This window comes from Paralichthys olivaceus, chromosome 1, assembly GCF_024713975.1.
Source record: "Paralichthys olivaceus isolate ysfri-2021 chromosome 1, ASM2471397v2, whole genome shotgun sequence".
In the NCBI taxonomy this organism is placed as follows: Eukaryota; Metazoa; Chordata; class Actinopteri; order Pleuronectiformes; family Paralichthyidae; genus Paralichthys; species Paralichthys olivaceus.
Window position 1 is genome coordinate 30,105,119 of NC_091093.1, and position 18,699 is coordinate 30,123,817.

Sequence of the window (18,699 nt, forward strand, 5' to 3'; positions counted from 1 at the left end):
AACACGTCTTAGTTTGGGTTTCCATTCGTTCGGTGATGTTTTAGATGAGCGTGATGAAAAGAGTCGAGGCCCGATGAGAACCGCTTGAGGAGGTGAGTCATTAAAACACTAGAACAGCAGAGTGGAGTGCTGCAAAAAGTAATACAGAGAAAAAGAGCAAATTGTGTGTTGTCAAAATGATCAAAAGCAAAGAATTTAATAAAAATGCAAAAACGTTAAGAATCTTAAAGACACAAAAATAATTATAGAGTAAATCATAACGTGATAGTATGTCTTCAAAATGTCGTAATACATTATAAAAAACGCAAACGTCATTGTATGTTGAAGTCATGCGATGTCAGAAAAACATGAATAAATCATCAAATCAAACATCCTGTCATTAAATTTTGAAAAATTCTGTTGTACAAGTCGTAAAAACGCCCAAATTGTCTTTTAAGTTCAAGTAAAAAAAATAAAAACATGAAATACGTCATTTAGTAAGAAATACACCGAAACATCAAAGATTCAAAAGACTGTTTTACAAACTTTATTTAAATAACTATCGACAAATTACCATTAACAAAACGTATCTCAGCATAAAGACTAGCGTACACTTTGTTTCGTATGGGCAGAGCCAGGCTCGATGTGTTTTCTCATGTTTCTCGTCTCCGTGCTAAGATATGCTAACGACAGAAAACTCCTTTTAACATTATTGCATAAAATATTCTGTTTTGCGATTTTACTCAAAGTCAAATCAGTTTTCATTTTCCTGGACGAGAAACGTTTTGATAAATAATCCAGTCGCTCTGTGAAGTTTACCGCCTCTGATCGTTGAGTCGTCACAGATGAACCTTGTTTTCTCGAGTCATCGGCTCTGATCCGAACGTCCCCGTTCTCTGATTCTGAGAAAGTTAAAGATATTTCCTCTGAGACAGTTTGAGGACGACCGACGTCTTTAAGTAACACTTTCGTCGAAGCGTTTCTTCTGGAGCCGCTGCAGAGTTTGTGTTGTGAGAACGAATCGGCTCCGTCCTGCAGCTGATCTCAGATTAGTTTGTGTGAACCCTTCGCTGTGGGTCGTTCTCAGAGTGAGTCGTCGAGCGGCGCCAGGAGCAGCTGCAGCTCGATGAAGGTGCTGCCGTGTCGCCCGACCTGAGTCGCCTTGTTCTTCACGATGTTGCTGAGGTTCTTCAGCTGCTTGCAGCACGCTCGGCACTTCTGGTGTCTGCGGCAACACAAAGGTCATCAGGTCACTTTACGTGGATCAACACGCGAAAACAAAAAGCTGCAGACGTTAAAACAACAACTTTGTCTTGAAGACTAAATCCACACTTCTACGTTTTCATTTGAAAATCCACTCTGATGCGTGTGCGTCATTACTCCAGAGATTTGGAAACACTGCCGGTCGTATTTTAGTTTGAAAACTCTGGACAGAAACGGAATGTTTGGAAACGATGACGTAGACACACGACCTCTGAGCCAAAACGCTCGGACGGACAGAGATCGATTCAAAACGCAGCCGGACAGATGTAGTCTGAGAAGATGCTGATGTTTGTGCGTCGCTGAGCTGCAGTGATGTGTTATATGATGTCACCACTGATCCGATCTGTTCAAACTTGAATCTGGTTCATTAGATATTTAAACTGGTTTCTGATCGGCTGCTCCAGAGCAGCAGCAGATCGAAACGACTCACCGCTCCTCTCGTGTGATGTCGACGCCGACAGACGGCGTCGCCCTCAGCGTGTCTGAGATCAGCGTCCAGAAATGTTTCATGATGAGCTTCAGAGACGTGCAGCCAGTCTGAATGTAGCTGACACAGAGGATGGCGACGGGTCGGTTAGTGTCGTCATTAAAACCCGACATGTTACAGATTAAAGTCTGAATCTGACGGTGACAGAATCATTCAAACGTTTAGATTCAAGAGTCTCGTCTCTCACCTCTCGTATTTACTCTGCAGCAGTTTGTCGATCTGAGGAAGAACCGTCGTGCAAACATCCAGCTTCCACAAAGACCTGAGAGACGACCGTTAAAATCAATCAGCGCAGGAAACGACAGAAACAACATCAAATCATCAGCTCCTCTATCGTCACGGTCACAACTTCCTGTTTCTTTTATTCACATTTAAATCAATGGAACATGATCACAATGATATTATGACGTAATAATCGATTAAAACCATGTTATTGATCAGTGTGTGTGTGACTCACGGTTGGAGGTTGAGAATGTTGAGGAGGTCCACGACGATGGACAAGTCGTTCATGGAGACAGCGGCGTCCATGGCGCTCTGCGAGGACATCTGGTTTAGTATATTGAAGGTGGAACTTTCTTAATCGATTGTTTTTATATACGTCACCTTGACGCCCTCTCGGTTCCACACGGCTCGGACCGTCTCCAGGTTCATGTTTCGTCTGCTCAGCATCACACACATGGTGTCGTGACCTTTTCTCATCTGAGACAGAACCTCGTCGTCACTCAGAGCTCCAGGTCTGTTGTTGGGTGACGTCTGAGGAACGTGGAGACATGTTGTTTATTTCTTCTTATTACTTCATCAAACTAAAATATGACAAACATTTATATATAAATATATATATACTTTTATAGTTTTGTATCTTATGTTTCATTTTACTGGAGGATCAGTGTTTGATTTTTGTTCAAATGTGAAATTGACGTAAAGTAAATGTTTTACACAAAAACCAGGAAACAGGTAAAAATTTATTCAACTTTTTCTTCATTTTTAAGTTCAAAGTAAAACGTCGTGAATCTATTTCCACGGACGAGACGTTAACTCACCAACAGGAAGTCGTCCACGTTCAGTCCGATGGGCTCGTTCCTGGTGCTCAGGATGATTTTGGGTCGTGGTTTGGTCTTCGCTGTGGTGACACGAGGCTGAGCAGCGGGGGGGCGGGAGGCAGCGGGGTCCAGTGCTGACGGGGCCGGATGTTTCACAGAGACGACGGTGGGCTCCACCCTCTGGACGGGAGTCGAGGACGCCAGGGGAGGAGCCTTCAACACAACAGAACAAACATTGAACACGTGTTCGGCCACATGAACGTCACTCTGACGCACTGAGGAGCTGCCTTCACTGACCTGCGGTTTGTCAGGAAACGGAGACGTCATGTCCCTCAGCTGGCGCCCGATGGCTAATATCGTCTCTGAGAGAAAGAACAAAACATCACAGCATCGTTTATCACTCCGTGCTTTTATTTTGGTGAGTAACTTGTCACAGAAACCAGCAGAACAACAACTAATCAACTTAACAACAAAATCAAGCTGAGTTCCTCAAACTGACCGAGACCCGACGTCTCAGCGACCTGGACTCTGCTCTGTGATCCGAGTGAGGAAGAGGAAGAGGAAGAGGAAAACTCACCGTCTTCTGGAGGAGCAGGAAAAGGCTCCGACATCTTGGGAGGAGTCCGAGCTGAAGAGAGACAAGAGTCTTTAATGATGCTTTTAATTTATTATTATTAAAGAATAATCAAAAAATACTTTGTCAAAGTGAGCAAAACTAATTATGTTTTTTTTTTTACTGAAAAACTTCAGATTGAAATTCATTTATTTGTTTTATATTTTTGACAAATTAAAATTAAAATCAGACCTGAACTGAAAACACAAACATTAAAAACAGAATTAAAACTTAAATTAATTAAATTAGAATTGAAACGTGATTCTGGTTCATTAGTCCTGGTGTGATGCTGACAGTCGACCTACAGATGGCGTTCTTGGGCTGAAAGATTTCCTTGAAGTCTTCAGCGTTGTGGATCTCTGCTGACGACGCCTTCTCCTCTGCCTCGTCCTCACTGGGGCTCCGCCTCTGACCTTCAGGGCTCCGCCTCTCAGACTCTGACCTCTGCTTCACCCTGATGACATCACAGCATGTGAAGTGACATCACAGCATGTGAAGTGACATCACAGCACGTGAAGTGACATCACAGCATGTGAAGTGAGAAAGCTACAGTTTCTTTATTTTCTTTGTTAATGTATTTTTTATGTTAATAATAAAACTCTGTCGTGTTCTTAACGTTTTGTTGAAACTAAATTACACGAATAAATTTCAGTTTATAACAAAGATTCATAACAAACTTTACCTGATGTTAATATTTCCCCCAAAACACGACAAACATATATATTTTTAAAAAGCAGCAGAGTTTCTAATGATGTCATCAAGCTACCAGATCACAGATATAAATAAAAACTGAACTGGTTTTAAAAGATTCAACTGGAACACTGTCAGAATCAGTGTGTTTCCAAGATGGCGTCGTACCTCTGTGAGCCGCAGGTGGTCGTGGGTCGGTCGTAGCTCTTTCGCAGTGCGGCTCCTTTGGGTTCTTTGGGCTCGGTGAGCGGCTGGAAGTCCTGGATGATTCCCTGGATCACAGAGCCGCCGCTCTTCTTCACCCTCTTCAGATCGACCACGTACGACGAGACGCTGGAGAGCTGGTGAGACACGCCGATCTGACGGAGGACGAGAAGAACGAGAGAGAAACGGGTCGTGAGTTTGGAGCGTTCAGGCTGAAGAAGGTGAGAATAGTTTTAATCATGATCAGGGATGTTTAAGCTCCTGTAGGTGGCGCTACACACCAGCTGCTGGTTGCAGACTGCCAGATCAGAGACTTTGCCCCAGTCCACCGTCACCACGTCGAGGCAGCGGTCAGGCTCCCAGCCAAAGACCCGCAGAGAGTCTGTACAGCCGCTGTAGAGACAGGCGCCGTCCGGACTGAAACATACACACCTGAAATCACAGGCAGAGGTCAGAGGTCAGGGGTCAGAGGTCAGACTCCAGCAGCATGGCGTCCACCCTGCTACGCTCACCTGACTGGAGTCGTGTTTCCCTCCATCGAACCAATCATGGTAAACTTCTCCAGATCCCACAGCTTGACGGTTCTGCAACACACAAATAAACAAATGAATAAAAAATAAACTAACGACGAAAACTCAAACTGACAAATCTTAAATAAACAGGATCAACAACAACAAAGTGAAATCTGATGGACGCTCGGCCGCGGGGTTCAGGTGGGGACGTACCTGTCGGAGCTGCCTGAGGCCAGCAGGTACTCGTTGGGGTGGAACTGGACGATGTTGACGGCGGCGGAGTGAGATTTGAACTCTGTGATGGTCTTCCCCTGGGTCAGGTCCCACAGCTGAGGGGACGAGAGATGAGGACACACGTGAGAAACTCAAACGTCCACAGAGGACTTCAGATAGTTGAGCAGCTTCAGTGAGTCGTGGACCAGTTTGTACCTTGATGGTGCAGTCGTCACTGGCTGAAGCCAACCACTTCCCATCAGGACTGAAGGCCAGACTTCTGACGGCCTGAGTGTGACCCTGAGACGAAACACAACTTCATCAAAGACAAGAAAGGACTTTTATTCTGAAATCCTCATCGGTTCAACAACATTTTTATTTTTACAAACTGAAGCTGAAACAGACAATGTTTAACTTCAGTTCACGAACAAATAACTGATCAGAAGCTCAGAAGAAAGTTTCATTGGGACACAGGACATGATGTGAGTCCTTGATGTCTCACACCTGAACTCACACACTCACACTTCTCACCTTGTATTTGAACACATATCCTTTCCTCCGAACGTCCCACAGCTGACAGGGATGAAACCAAAGAAGAAGAAGGAATCAATTAGTCGAGAAAACAACAACACACATTGTTAAACACACACACACACACACACCTTGATGCTTGTGTCCAGGGAGCTGGACGCGAGGAAGTCTCCAAATGGGTGGAAGCCCAGACTGGTGATATTTGCTTTATGTCCCATCAGAGTCCTTAAAACTGGAGGAGATGAAACACCAGAGTTTTTTAATGAACGAACTTGTATTTTAAACAGGACTGGTGGTGATTTGAACCGATTGTGTTCGACGTGAAAATAAAAAATAAAAATATATAAAAACGAAAGATGAAGAAGTTCTAACATCAGACTCGGCTCGTGATCGGTCACATGTGTCAGCTCAGTTCCTCTTCACTCTTTGGAGCCACAGTCGAACAATAACTCACTCACACACACACAGAAAACAAACTGGGTCTCACTCTTTGCAGCCTCCAGGTCCCAGACTCGTATGGATCCAGACTGAGAACCAGCAACGACCTGCTCCTCTGACATGTTGAACTGGACACACTCCACCGGGCTCTTGTGACCAGTCAAACTCTGAGACACACACACACAGTAATAGATATAAGTGCAGTGTGGTGCAGGTGCCGCAGCAGCTGTTGCAGAGAGGACGTTGTCTCACCATGATGCAGTTGGCTTTGCTCACAGCCCAGATGTTCACCCTGCAGTCCTCTCCTCCTGTGGCCAGCAGGCGGCCGGAGCTCTGCCCCAGAGCCAAACAGGAGACGCTGCTGGAGTGAGCCTCGAACTCCTCTGTGCAACAACAGGAGGGACATGTTTAGTCCTGAGCTGCCCGAGGAGCTGCCGGCCTCTGATTGACACCAGAGTATCTTCAGTTCTACACTTTATCTGTTGTTGATGTGAGACCACGTTTCTTTCTCTGCTGCTGACTTTACTTCCAGACACAACGTCCCCCACACGTCTGAGATTTTACTACCACGACCCACAAAACAAAAACTCTCTGAATTACCAGCAGACAAATGGAGGATAAATTAAGTTTTTAAGTTAATTCAGGTTTCTGAGAACGTTTCAAACATGAGGTGAAATGTGTTGCTGTGAAATCAAACACAGGAGAAAGTTCAGCTTCAGTCTGAAACAAAGATGAATGAGCACTTACGCAGTCGCCATGAGATCTTGGTGGTGCTGGCAGCAGCCATACTGGTCCCACTGGCTTGTTTGAGACGCTGGACACCGCTGGACATTGATTCACGGATTTAGTTGAGATTCAGATTCAGGTTCTCATTCACTCTGACGACTCGCGTCCTCCTGCAGCGACATGAACACACGTTTACTGAGCACGTCAGAGAATCACTGAACCTGTGTGTGTACTTTATAACATTTGTTTACAAAGTACAACAGTCAGAGGGTTAGGGTTAGTACATTATATTATTTATCATCATTATTATTATTATTACTGACAGTTCATCACGTGTCTGTAGATAAAACTGAAGCAGCTGAAGTTTCTAAACTCAGGCGTCACGTGTCTGAATGAGGAAAAACCTTTGATCTGATTAATGGAGTTAGCTTTAGCTTTAGCCAGGTGTCCCTAATAAACTGGACACCGAGTAAATCTAAACCACACGAATCGCGATAAAGACTGAAACTCGGTTCGAGGTCACGGGATGTGACGGGTCACCAAAACAAGTGCAACACCCCTTTATCAACACAGCTAGCTTGATGCTAAGCTACATGTTTTTAAAGCCAGATTAACGAACAACACGCAGATTCATCACGGCCTCGTTTCCCCGGAGGAGCAGGAGGAGGAGGAGCAGGAGGAGGAGGAGGAGCGGACATCAGCGGAGACTCTCCGGTCACTTCTCTCCGGTTGTTTACCGTGAGTCGTTAGCCGAGCGCCGGTAAACTTAACGATTAGCACTGCGAGCTAACCGGAGCTAGCTGCCACCGGAGCGAGCGGTTCACCTCCGTGTGTCCGCGGCGGTCAAACATCAGAACCCCGGGCCGCTGGAACGTTACACCGGCCGCAGATCATCGGTTCGGCCGCTGACAACCTGTTGACAGTCCCGGGGCTCCTCGGCTGTAGCTTAGCAACTGAGCAACACCGCCACCGAGCTTTTACTTCCGCTGTCGTCACAAGCAACTTTATTGACAAAAACAACAATAACTGCGAGCAGCGCTGTCCGAACATCTTTATATAAAATCTATAATCCGAACATCTTTATATACAGTCTATGGTCCGAACATCTTTATATAAAATCTATAGTCCGAACATCTTTATATACAGTCTATGGTCCGAACATCTTTATATAAAATCTATAGTCCGAACATCTTTATATACAGTCTATAGTCCGAACATCTTTATATAAAATCTATAGTTAGAACATCTTTATATACAATCTATAGTTAGAACATCTTTATATACAATCTATAGTCCGAACATCTTTATGTAAAATCTATAGTCCGAACATCTTTATATAAAATCTATAGTTAGAACATCTTTATATACAGTCTATAGTCCGAACATCTTTATATACAGTCTATGGTCCGAACATCTTTATATAAAATCTATAGTTAGAACATCTTTATATACAATCTATAGTCCGAACATCTTTATGTAAAATCTATAGTCCGAACATCTTTATATACAGTCTATGGTCCGAACATCTTTATATACAGTCTATAGTCCGAACATAACCTTTATATAAAATCTATAGTCCGAACATCTTTATATAAAATCTATAATCCGAACATCTTTATATAAAATCTATAGTCCGAACATCTTTATATAAAATCTATAGTCCGAACATAACCTTTATATAAAATCTATAGTCCGAACATAACCTTTATATAAAATCTATAGTCCGAACATCTTTATATAAAATCTATAATCCGAACATCTTTATATAAAATCTATAGTCCGAACATAACCTTTATATAAAATCTATAGTCCGAACATCTTTATATAAAATCTATAGTCCGAACATCTTTATATAAAATCTATAGTCCGAACATCTTTATATAAAATCTATAATCCGAACATCTTTATATAAAATCTATAGTCCGAACATAACCTTTATATAAAATCTATAGTCCGAACATCTTTATATAAAATCTATAGTCCGAACATCTTTATATAAAATCTATAGTCCGAACATCTTTATATACAGTCTATAGTCCGAACATCTTTATATAAAATCTATAGTTAGAACATCTTTATATACAATCTATAGTCCGAACATCTTTATATACAGTCTATAGTCCGAACATCTTTATATAAAATCTATAGTCCGAACATCTTTATATACAGTCTATAGTCCGAACATCTTTATATAAAATCTATAGTTAGAACATCTTTATATACAATCTATAGTCCGAACATCTTTATATACAGTCTATAGTCCGAACATCTTTATATAAAATCTATAGTCCGAACATCTTTATATACAGTCTATAGTCCGAACATCTTTATATAAAATCTATAGTCCGAACATCTTTATATACAGTCTATGGTTAGAACATCTTTATATAAAATCTATAGTTAGAACATAACCTTTATATAAAATCTATAGTCCAAACATCTTTATATACAGTCTACATGTTCGAGATCTGATCCTGACTGACTCCTCCGTAGAGGAACAATGAAGCATAAAAGATATTGTCTCTGTTCTAATGTTGCAGCACATTGGAATCAGTTTGTTGACGACAGGAAGAAAGTTTGAAAGCTTCCATGCAAATATTTGATCTTAATAAGGTTCAGGAAGTGATTCATAAATGATTCATAAATGATTTATAAATGTTAACCTGCTAATCACAACCTGCAGAAAATGAAAGAGGACATAAACACAAACTGCTGTTTCTGTGACGAGCACCTGGTTTGACCTCTGTAAGTTTACTATTGATCATATTGAAAAAAAGAGGATAAGTGTTTTTTCGTAAAATATTTGATTTTATTTTTGGCAAAAATATTCATCCATAAGTGCAATAAAATACCCTGTTTTGTTTTGAAGACGTCGGACAATATGTGAATCTAATTTCCAAATCATCCAACAAAAAGGCTGTTGAATAAATTAAAATTTATTTTTATGATTTATATTGTACAACACGCCTGGCTTGTATGTTTATAAAATCCATGTAAACTTGTTTCTTGTTCCTTTTCTTCTTCTTAAAACGAAACACATTTAAAGAGATTTATTATTATTTATCTCCATTAAACTAAGTTAACAGATGTTTATAAACGCAGGTGACCTGTTGATTTATTATAAAAAAATGTTTTCTGGTATCAAACTGAAAAATCCTGAGAGGTAAAAACTAATTTTATCTATTTTACATTTTAATTAAAAACTGATTTATTAAACGGTACTAACACCCAGTGACCGTTAGGTGGCGCTGACACCGCAGTCTGCTCAAAGAAGAGGCCCTGAAGAAGAACGCGTTGTTGCCCCACCCCTATCCTGCCTCTGATTGGCTGAGCTGGATGCTCTTAACCAATCATCGCTCTTTATCTGTGAACCTAAACCAATCAGAGGCAGGCTCAGAGGCGGGTGTTCCTCCGGCTCGGGTCGGAAAAACAAACCATGAAGAAGAAGGTTCCGCTGTGATGTCACTGGACAGTCGTCTTTAAATCTTCTCGTTAAATCTGCGTCACTTTTATTTACACGTTGTTTTTGATTCACGTTAAATCAAACAAATAAACAAACAAACAAACAAACAAACAAACCTCCGCCGGGAACTTAAACCAGATCCTGTCCGTCCAACATGGCGGCGGTGGACGTGGAAGACGAGAGTATCCTGGCGTCGGTGTTTAAGGACAGTTTCCCGGACAGCTGGAGGGACAACCCGGACTTCACCGCCTACCTGTCCGAGCTCAGCTCCTTCGGGGTGGAGAAGCTGAGCCGGGAGCCGGAGCGGCTGGCGGAGGAGCGGGCTCAGATCCTGCAGCAGACCCGGGAGCTGGCGTTCTCCAACTACCAGACCTTCATCCGCACCGCCGACTGCACCGAGCACACCTACCGGGACTTCGGCCGCGTGGAGACCAGCGTGTCCCGGCTGCTGGACAAGCTGCCCGGCTTCGGGGAGAAATGCAGGTCGGTGACTGTCTGATAAGAGATTATCAGCCCGGACAGGAGGCGCCTCCTCGGGGGTCCTGCCCGGGTCCCTCCCCCTGGTTCTGTGTGTCTCTGTCTGTGTCTCTGTGTGTCTGTGTCTCTTTGTCTGTGTCTCTGTCTCTGTCTGTGTCTCTGTCTCTGTCTGTGTCTCTCTGTCTGTGTCTCTGTCCTTGTCTCTGTCTGTGTCTGTGTCTCAGTCTGTGTCTCAGTCTGTGTCTCAGTCTGTGTCTCAGTCTGTGTCTGTCTGTCTGTGTCTCGGTCTGTGTCTCGGTCTGTGTCTCGGTCTGTGTCTCTGTCTGTGTCTGTGTCTCTGTCTGTGTCTGTGTCTCTGTCTGTGTCTGTGTCTCTGTCTGTGAAAATAAATACAGCACAAACTGATGAACTACATATGGAGTAACTCACACAGACGGATCCAGTTCCAGGGTTTTTCCCAAAATGAGACGAGCAGCTTCACTCAGTTGTGTCTCAGATAAAGTTAACTTTAGATAAGAGACTCTCTGAGCGCTTCGTGTTCAGTGTGGGAACAGTTGTAAAGTGTTGACCTTCTGTGTAAACAGCTTTGAGTTAATGCACATTATGATTCGGTGCCTTACAAATTGAATTGAATCATTACCAGCATGGCTCCAGACGTGCTGTGTAAAGTGACCGTCAGCAGGATCTAAGACGTAACCACGCTGCGGCTGTGAGTTCGTCCTGTAGCTCAGTGCCGGTTCTTTCTTTCTCTGTTCAGGAGCTTCGTGAAGGAGGCGGAGGACATCGGAGCCAGTCGCCGGATGAACAGCCTGACGCTGAACCGTCACACTGAGATTCTGGAGATCCTGGAGATCCCGCAGCTCATGGACACCTGCGTCCGAAACGGATACTACGAGGAGGCTCTGGAGCTGGCGGCATACGTCAAGAGGCTGGAGAAGAAACACTCCTCGCTCCCGGTCATTCAGGTGAGTCTGATAGAAGATGCTACCGTTCTGTTTTTAAGATGCAGACCTGGAAACTCAGGAGGAATGAAAATGACGAGAGTTATGACTTTCAGAACATTTAAGGTTCTGGAGAAAAAGACTTTTGAAGACATCACTTCATCCAGGGCGTCTCTCACTGTCATTTTCTGGAAAACTTAAATATTTAATAATGTAATTATTCAATCATTCTGTCACTGAGCTGTTTATAGTTCACTGTGACGGTTAAAACGTTTTCAGGTCGTCTGATTTTTGTCTTATTTTCAGGGGATCGTGCGTGAAGTGCGTCAGTCGACTCAGCTGATGCTCAACCAGCTGTTGCAGCAGCTGCGCAGCAACTCGCAGCTTCCCGTCTGCCTTCGAGTGATTGGTTACCTGCGGAGGATGGACGTGTTCACGGAGGCGGAGCTAAGGGTGAAATTCCTCCAGGCCCGCAGCACCTGGCTGAACTCCATCCTCGCCGCCATCCCTGAAGACGACGCCTACTTCCACATCACCAAAACCATCGAAGCGTGCAGAGTCCACCTCTTTGACATCATCACCCAGTACCGGGCCATCTTCTCTGACGAGGACCCGCTGGTTCCCCCCCTCAGTGGGCAGGTGGTGGTGAACGAGGGGGCCATCTTCCACGGCTGGGTGGTGCAGAAGGTGGCGGAGTTCCTGGAGACCTTAGACAGGGACCTGCAGCGGGGCGTGGGGGGTCGCCTGGATTCTCTGCTGGGTCAGTGCATGTACTTTGGGCTGTCCTTCAGTAGGGTGGGGGCTGATTTTCGCGGGCAGCTAGCGCCCATGTTCCAGCGGGTGGCGGTGGAGACGTTCAGCAGAGCCGCGCAGGAGGCCGTGGACAAGTTCCAGGAGGACATGAACCTGTACACGCTGATCGCCCTGCCGTCAGTGCTGGGAGGGACCATCCCCCCCGTGACCCCCAGCATTCAGCCCGGCACCCTGCAGCCCCCCATGTCCCTGCTGGACTTTCAGCCGTTGGCCTGCTTCCTAAACAACATTCTGACCGCCTTCAACGACCTCCGGCTCTGCTGCCCTGTCGGCCTGGCGCAGGACGTCACCAGCTGTCTGGAAGACGCTCTGCAGAAGGTGAGCAGCTGTTCCTGGTCACCTGACACACTCACACACTCTCAGACTCGATCCGCTGATGTGGACAAACCTCTGCAGATGAGCCTCCTGTGTCCTCAGTGCTGTTGGTCTTGTTTCCTGTCAGGTGACTCGTCAGATCTTGGTGTTTCATCGGGCCGAAGAGTCGGCGTTCAGCAGCCGAGAGAAGGAGCTGTTTGTCCAGTTCTGCTGCTCGTACGCTGAAGATCTGCTGCCGTTCCTCAACCGGTGTCTGCAGCTCCTGTTTCCTCCGGCTCAGGTCGCTCTCATCCTGGGTGAGAGACGCTCAGATTTTCACAGTTGCATGGAAACATATTTTCTCTGTTTGGGACCAAAAGCTTAAATATGAGTCAGTGGAGTCCAGAGTGGAGGAAGTAATCAGAGGGCGGACGTGGTTGTTCCTGTGTGAGTTTAAAACGCGTCAGTGACGTTCTGAACTGGTTCTTTGTGTCTCTGCAGGTGTTCCTCCGACTCAGCTGCACAGGTACGACAGTCTGGGCTGCATCGACTTCACCGCAGTCCTCGAGCCTCTGGACTTTTTGCTTCCACAGAAAGAGACTCTGGCTCCGCCACCGGCGCCCGACGACGATCTCGCCACCGAGCTGAGCAGCCTGGCGTTTGAGACGCCGCTCAAAGAACCGGGAACAGATCTCGAACAGACGCTGACGCAGTCGAGTCCTGGAGACCCAGAGTCTGAGGCCGCTGCTGAAGTGACAGAGCCGAAGTCCGAGGGTGGAGACGAAGAGACAGCGCTGGACGAAGAGTTTTCTTTAGAGTAAACAACGAGAATCTGATGAGTCAGGACTCGGGTGGAAGAATCATTCTGGACGGTGGTGATGGTCACTAAACTAAATGATAAGAAACTTTTATATAACGTTCTCTTGAAAGAGAAAGATTCAGAATCAGCTGATTTATTGGTGGTGGTATCTGTTGACGTCAGACTTGAGCTTCACCCTTCAATAAAATCACCAAACCTTCTCTTTGCTTTTAGGAATTCATCGTCATCATATACAAACTTCAAACAAACCTTCTGATCCAGGAACGTTCAGCAGAATAATCAGAACTGATTTAGTCGTGGTTGGTTTGTCATCAGCTGCTCAGTGTTTGGATGAGATCATATTTCAGTTCTACAGCAACTTGTCAAAATGAAGTTGTCTTTCTTACGGAATAAAATCTGATCTCAGATCTACTGGAGGTAAATGACAATGTGAGAATATGTAACATTCCAGTGCCTTCATGATACAGCTGTGAGGTAAGCTGTAAAGTTTCACGTATTAAAGATATATATATATATGTAATTATATATATATAATATAAATAAACCTCTGTGCTGGTCACGTCAGACTCAGTGGGACTTTCTGTGGAGTAAAAAAGAGGCTCTTATTGTGAAGGAGACAGGAGACTTTAATAAAGTAAACTTCAGAACTTTGGCTTCTTGTTTAACAAACGTTATTTAACTGTTTTGTCTTTGCTCAGCCTAGCTTAGCATAAACACTGGAAGCAGGGGGAAACTGTTAGCATAGTTTCATGAAAAGAGAAAAAACTTCGACACATAAGTTTCAATGATTCTGTAATTTCACATGTGATTCTACAACTGAAGTAAAACTTTACATTCTCTGGGTTTTAATACAGAAACATGTTGATGAGGCCGAGTCGACCAAAGACAGAAAAAAATAAACAAATCCTGGGAAAAAATCTGATACTTGAGTTTATTGAATTGGGGGTTTTGACCTAATAATAATAATAAGATCCATGTTGGAATTAACAGTTATTGTATTGAGTTATTTAGTTGCTGGTCAGCAGCTGATTCTTGTGTTGCAGATGTCGGTGTCTGAAAGAACCAGCAGGGGGCTCCACACGCTGACGGAGGTTTGATGTATTGATTATCTGCAGAATCTGTCGCAGGGTCATTTGACAGAAATCTGCTGAGCAGCAGCGTCACATGTGATTTCACACACATGCAGTGACGCTGTGTCCTCGTGTCCAATCGTCCGTCAGCTCCTCACTTCTTTTTGACAAACTTCTTGCGGGCGGTGTTGGGGTTAGCTCGACTCCGGCCGCCGCCACACTGACCGTCTCTGATCTGCAGGTTGGCCGCTCGGCTGTAGATGTCGTTCTCGCAGAAAGGCGAGGATCTGGCCACGTAGTCCGGGTTGAAGACGTCGTTCTTCTGACGAGCCTTTCGGGACAGTCTCTGCTGGGGGAAGGGCTGATCCTCCACCAGCTGGGGGTTGTTGGCGTGTTTCCCCCCCTGAGGCAGAGGCAGCGAGTGCTGAAACACACGATACAGGACGGTTAACGAGTCTGACGCAAGATATGAAAACAGGGAACAAGAAAAACCGCAGCCTGGATGAACTGGACCTCTTCACAGAACGTTTTCACCAGGTCTCTGACGGTTTCTCAATGTGAACGTGATTATGATCATTGATACCAAAGACAAATAATAAAGCAAAGTTATTCAAACATCGCTGCAAAATTCCAAACGTCCACCCAAGAGTGGGAACGTGCTGAAGGCGGAACATCTAAACGTCCTCAGGTTCTGTTCATGTGGAATCATGAAACCTCAGAGTTTCTCCGTATTAGACTTGTGACTAAAACTGAACTGAGGTCAGCGATCACTATGGTTCAGTGTGTTCAGGTCTGTGTCTCACCCTCAGTCCTCTCGGGTTCAGCACTTTGGGGTTTTTGGAGAAATGCATCTGGACGCTGCCGTCCTCGCTGACCGTCACCGCCAGCTTCTTCAGAGTTTTGTTTCCACAGTGAGGACAGAAGACTTTGTCCATGTTACTCGTCGTCCTGGAAATAAAACATTGAGATTAAAACTGACCGACCTGAACCAACCGAGGAGGAACCGCTCAGACTTCACGTCAGTTCTGTGTTTTACTTGACTCACTTGAAGCAGGCGTGACACCTCAGGATGTAGTTCCTCGCTTGCTTGATCACCATCCCGTTGACGGACAGGACGTGAAGTCCAATCTGAATGAGGACGTTCTGGAGAGAAAAGAGATCAGAGCCGAACTGAAAACATCGATCAGCTGTTCTACTTAATTATCAGCTTCTCACACGTGAACTTTTGTAAACGTCACCTTCCAAACAAATAACGCTGAGTTACTTCGTATCATGAAATATATAATAATATATGATAATGTAAATAATGAACTTCATATTCTTTGTCAGCTGACAGACGCCCATTACCTGCATGGCGAAGTCGGTGGTCAGACATCCGACTGTGACATCAGCAGGAGCCGTCCAATCAGCCGAGTCCATCTTCACCTGTTTAATGTTACTGGGAGTGATCCAACCGCCTCCATCATCATCATCATCTTCCTCCTCCTCCTCTCTAGGCTCGTTCTCTTTGTCCTCGTCGTCTGATTGGTTCTCTGCCTGCGTCGATGTGACCGACACCGAGACATCGTCCACTTTCTGAAAGCCAACACACGTCATCACCGTCACGACAACCAATCAACAACTGTGACACAGTGAGGAGCTGCTTCTGCTGACAGCCAATCAGGGAGCAGGACGGCTTTCTGTGTTTGAGTTAAAAGCTGCCGACGTCACGTTTGAGGACGTCACTGGGGCTCGCCCGCTGCTGGATCACGGTACCGAAGACGCTCTGATGCTCTATATTTTGAATTCAAACTGGGCCTCACAGGTCAAATACGTTTGTATTTGTAATGTTTATATTTCAAATGACTCTTCCAGCTTCCACCTGAACATAAACTCACCAGTAACTCCAGCAGGTCGTCGTCCAGGGTCGGCAGAGGTTCTCTCCAGAACTGGAAGCTGTTGAACTCGTCGCCGTCGTTTGTCACAGTCGGCTTCTGTTTGTTGCTCAAACTCACAACCTCCACTGGATCCTGACAGGTTTGAAAACACAGAGCAGATATTCTGATCGTTTAAAGGCTAAAACACAACGAAGGAGTCAAACTAAAACCAGCAGCGTTTACAAACGCCTCCGATTTAAAGTTCATCTGCTGAACATGGCTGACACTGATCAGCCACTGTTTACAGAACGTAGATTCGTCTGTCTCAGAGAGACATTTATCTGACTCTTGTCCGGACGCGGAGACTTTTGTTGGGACTCACCAGTAACTCCAGCAGATCGTCATTGATGGACGGCAGCTGCTCTCTCCAGAACTGGAAGCTGTTAAACTCGTCACCGTCAGTCGGTTTTGAAGCGTTTGTCTCTTGTTGACTTTGTCTTCTGCTGGATGCGTCCACAGGTTTCTGAAGAGACAGTTTGACAAAAGGTTGTGAAGATGATCGACCCTCAGAGAGACAACAGATCTGGATAAGTTAAACTAACGTCTGAGCTTTACCTTAGAGGGGAAGTGAAATCCTGCAACATTAACTGGAGTCTCCGGGTGGCGCTGTGTGCTGTGAACGTTAACCTGGAGCAGACAAAACATCAGACTCACTCTACTCGATTTACAGACGACGAATCAGAGACAATCTGAAGTTACGTGAACAGTAAAGTAAGATTGTTTAGCTTAGCTCAATGAGTGGAAGCTGTTAGCCTGTTACCTTGACCTCCGGCTCCTTCCTCAGGTGTTGGGAGCCCACGTGCTCCAGCTCCAGCTGATAGGTCAGAGCCAGGACTTTGATATCGGTGGCTGAAAGACTCGGGTAGTCTCCGGTCTTCTTAGAGAACTCCATCACTGAAGAGACAGACACGAAACCGTTTCTTTACCAGGCGTCAACCGTGATGAGCTGCTCACATGACACAACTTATAGCTAGTTCCTAAGAAAAGAACAAACTCTGTCCACGTTAAACGTAGTTACCGTGTCTGACGTGTTCGGGGTGTGGTTCTTTAAAGATGAGTTTGTACGGCAGGAAGGCCAAACTCCTCCTGGTGGGTTTGTCTCGGATCTCGTCCACCACATCTCTCAGTGTGTAGATGTTCCTGCCGATATCCTGCAACACAACAACACAACTGTTTTGACATCAGGAATAAAACTTTGCACAAAAACACAACTTTTCAGGCTCCGAGTGTGTTTCTGCAGAGTTACTGTGTTGACACGCAAAACGTTTTTTTAGTTGACACATGAACGCAACGCATTTTTTCAATTGCCGTATTAACGCAACACGTTTTTTTGGTTGACACATGAACGCAAAACGTTTTTTTAGTTGCCATATCAACGCAAAACGTTTTTTTTAGTTGACACATGAACGCAACACGTTTTTTTAGTTGCCGTATCAACGCAAAACGTTTTTTTTGGTTGACACTTGAACGCAACACGTTTTTTTAGTTGACACATGAACGCAACACGTTTTTTTGGTTGACGCATGAACGCAACACGTTTCTTTATTTACCGTATTAACGAAAAACGTAGATTACGCGATGACGTCGCTGTGAAGTTTGGTTTATCAGATGACGTGTTTGCTGCAGATGACGTGTTTAAGTATATTTTAGTTTTGGTTTGTCGTCACAGTTTGACGCGCCCATCACACGCAGCTTCAGTCTCTACGCCCTCGCTGACGTCACACGTTGACGTCACCGCTGGTCAGAATCCCGTGGTTCGGTTGGATTTGAGGTGAAAACGTGAAAACGTGAAAATCGCGTCACCTGCAGAGAAGCTTTCTTTAAAAACGCTCCAGCGTCTGCGACAACATGCTCCACCAGCTGCGCCGCCATCTTGGACTGATGACCAACAACACAGCCGACCAATCAGAAGACACCGCCATGTCACGTGACTGCAACACTCCAAGAACGCGTCATTTGTGTCGGAAAAATAAAAATTTTGTCACAAAATAGTTTTTTTTTTTGCAAAATGCTTCATAACTATGTTTTATTTTTTCTCACTTTTGTTTTAAGTTGGACTCTTAAGGTTATTTTTCTTTTTTAAGACGTGATCTGATTTTTATATTAAATGTGTTGTTATGATGTTATTTGATCGATTACATAAGAAGCAACGAAAAATAAATGTTAAATAATTACGGATGTGCTTAAGAAAGTAATTACGTCAGAACTT

General features: G+C 44.7%; 3 protein-coding genes across 7 annotated transcripts; 1 reads left to right on the top strand and 2 right to left on the bottom strand.

The window, feature by feature from the left end:
• Positions 1-503: 503 nt before the first annotated feature.
• katnb1 (katanin p80 (WD repeat containing) subunit B 1) lies at positions 504-10,415 on the bottom strand. Of its 5 annotated transcripts, XM_069530492.1 has the most exons (21): positions 7,521-7,693; positions 7,016-7,084; positions 6,718-6,866; positions 6,223-6,353; positions 6,020-6,137; positions 5,664-5,764; positions 5,533-5,574; positions 5,218-5,301; positions 5,002-5,117; positions 4,789-4,860; positions 4,558-4,708; positions 4,241-4,431; positions 3,688-3,836; positions 3,347-3,397; positions 3,067-3,131; positions 2,770-2,982; positions 2,333-2,482; positions 2,187-2,263; positions 1,917-1,991; positions 1,673-1,789; positions 504-1,204 (listed from the first exon to the last, which is right to left on the bottom strand). In XM_069530492.1, the coding sequence occupies exons 3-21, from the start codon at positions 6,800-6,802 to the stop codon at positions 1,063-1,065; spliced, it is 2,130 nt and encodes a 709-aa protein (XP_069386593.1). In that variant the 5' UTR covers positions 6,803-6,866; positions 7,016-7,084; positions 7,521-7,693; the 3' UTR covers positions 504-1,062. The 5 variants fall into 5 exon arrangements, with proteins under 5 accessions (XP_069386593.1, XP_069386586.1, XP_069386581.1 ...); XM_069530485.1 differs by lacking the exons at positions 7,016-7,084; positions 7,521-7,693 and adding an exon at positions 10,276-10,415; XM_069530480.1 differs by lacking the exon at positions 7,016-7,084 and having other exon boundaries at positions 7,521-7,697.
• Positions 10,314-13,704, top strand: cog8 (component of oligomeric golgi complex 8). The gene is made up of 5 exons (XM_069530498.1): positions 10,314-10,642; positions 11,394-11,601; positions 11,884-12,708; positions 12,833-13,001; positions 13,186-13,704. The coding sequence occupies exons 1-5, from the start codon at positions 10,314-10,316 to the stop codon at positions 13,503-13,505; spliced, it is 1,851 nt and encodes a 616-aa protein (XP_069386599.1). The 3' UTR covers positions 13,506-13,704.
• Positions 13,705-14,279: 575 nt separating this feature from the next.
• Positions 14,280-18,422, bottom strand: nob1 (NIN1 (RPN12) binding protein 1 homolog). The gene is made up of 10 exons (XM_069530533.1): positions 18,294-18,422; positions 17,509-17,641; positions 17,251-17,384; positions 17,046-17,117; positions 16,813-16,953; positions 16,452-16,583; positions 15,922-16,149; positions 15,620-15,717; positions 15,378-15,522; positions 14,280-14,998 (listed from the first exon to the last, which is right to left on the bottom strand). The coding sequence occupies exons 1-10, from the start codon at positions 18,360-18,362 to the stop codon at positions 14,729-14,731; spliced, it is 1,422 nt and encodes a 473-aa protein (XP_069386634.1). The 5' UTR covers positions 18,363-18,422; the 3' UTR covers positions 14,280-14,728.
• Between the last annotated feature and the right edge of the window lie 277 nt (positions 18,423-18,699).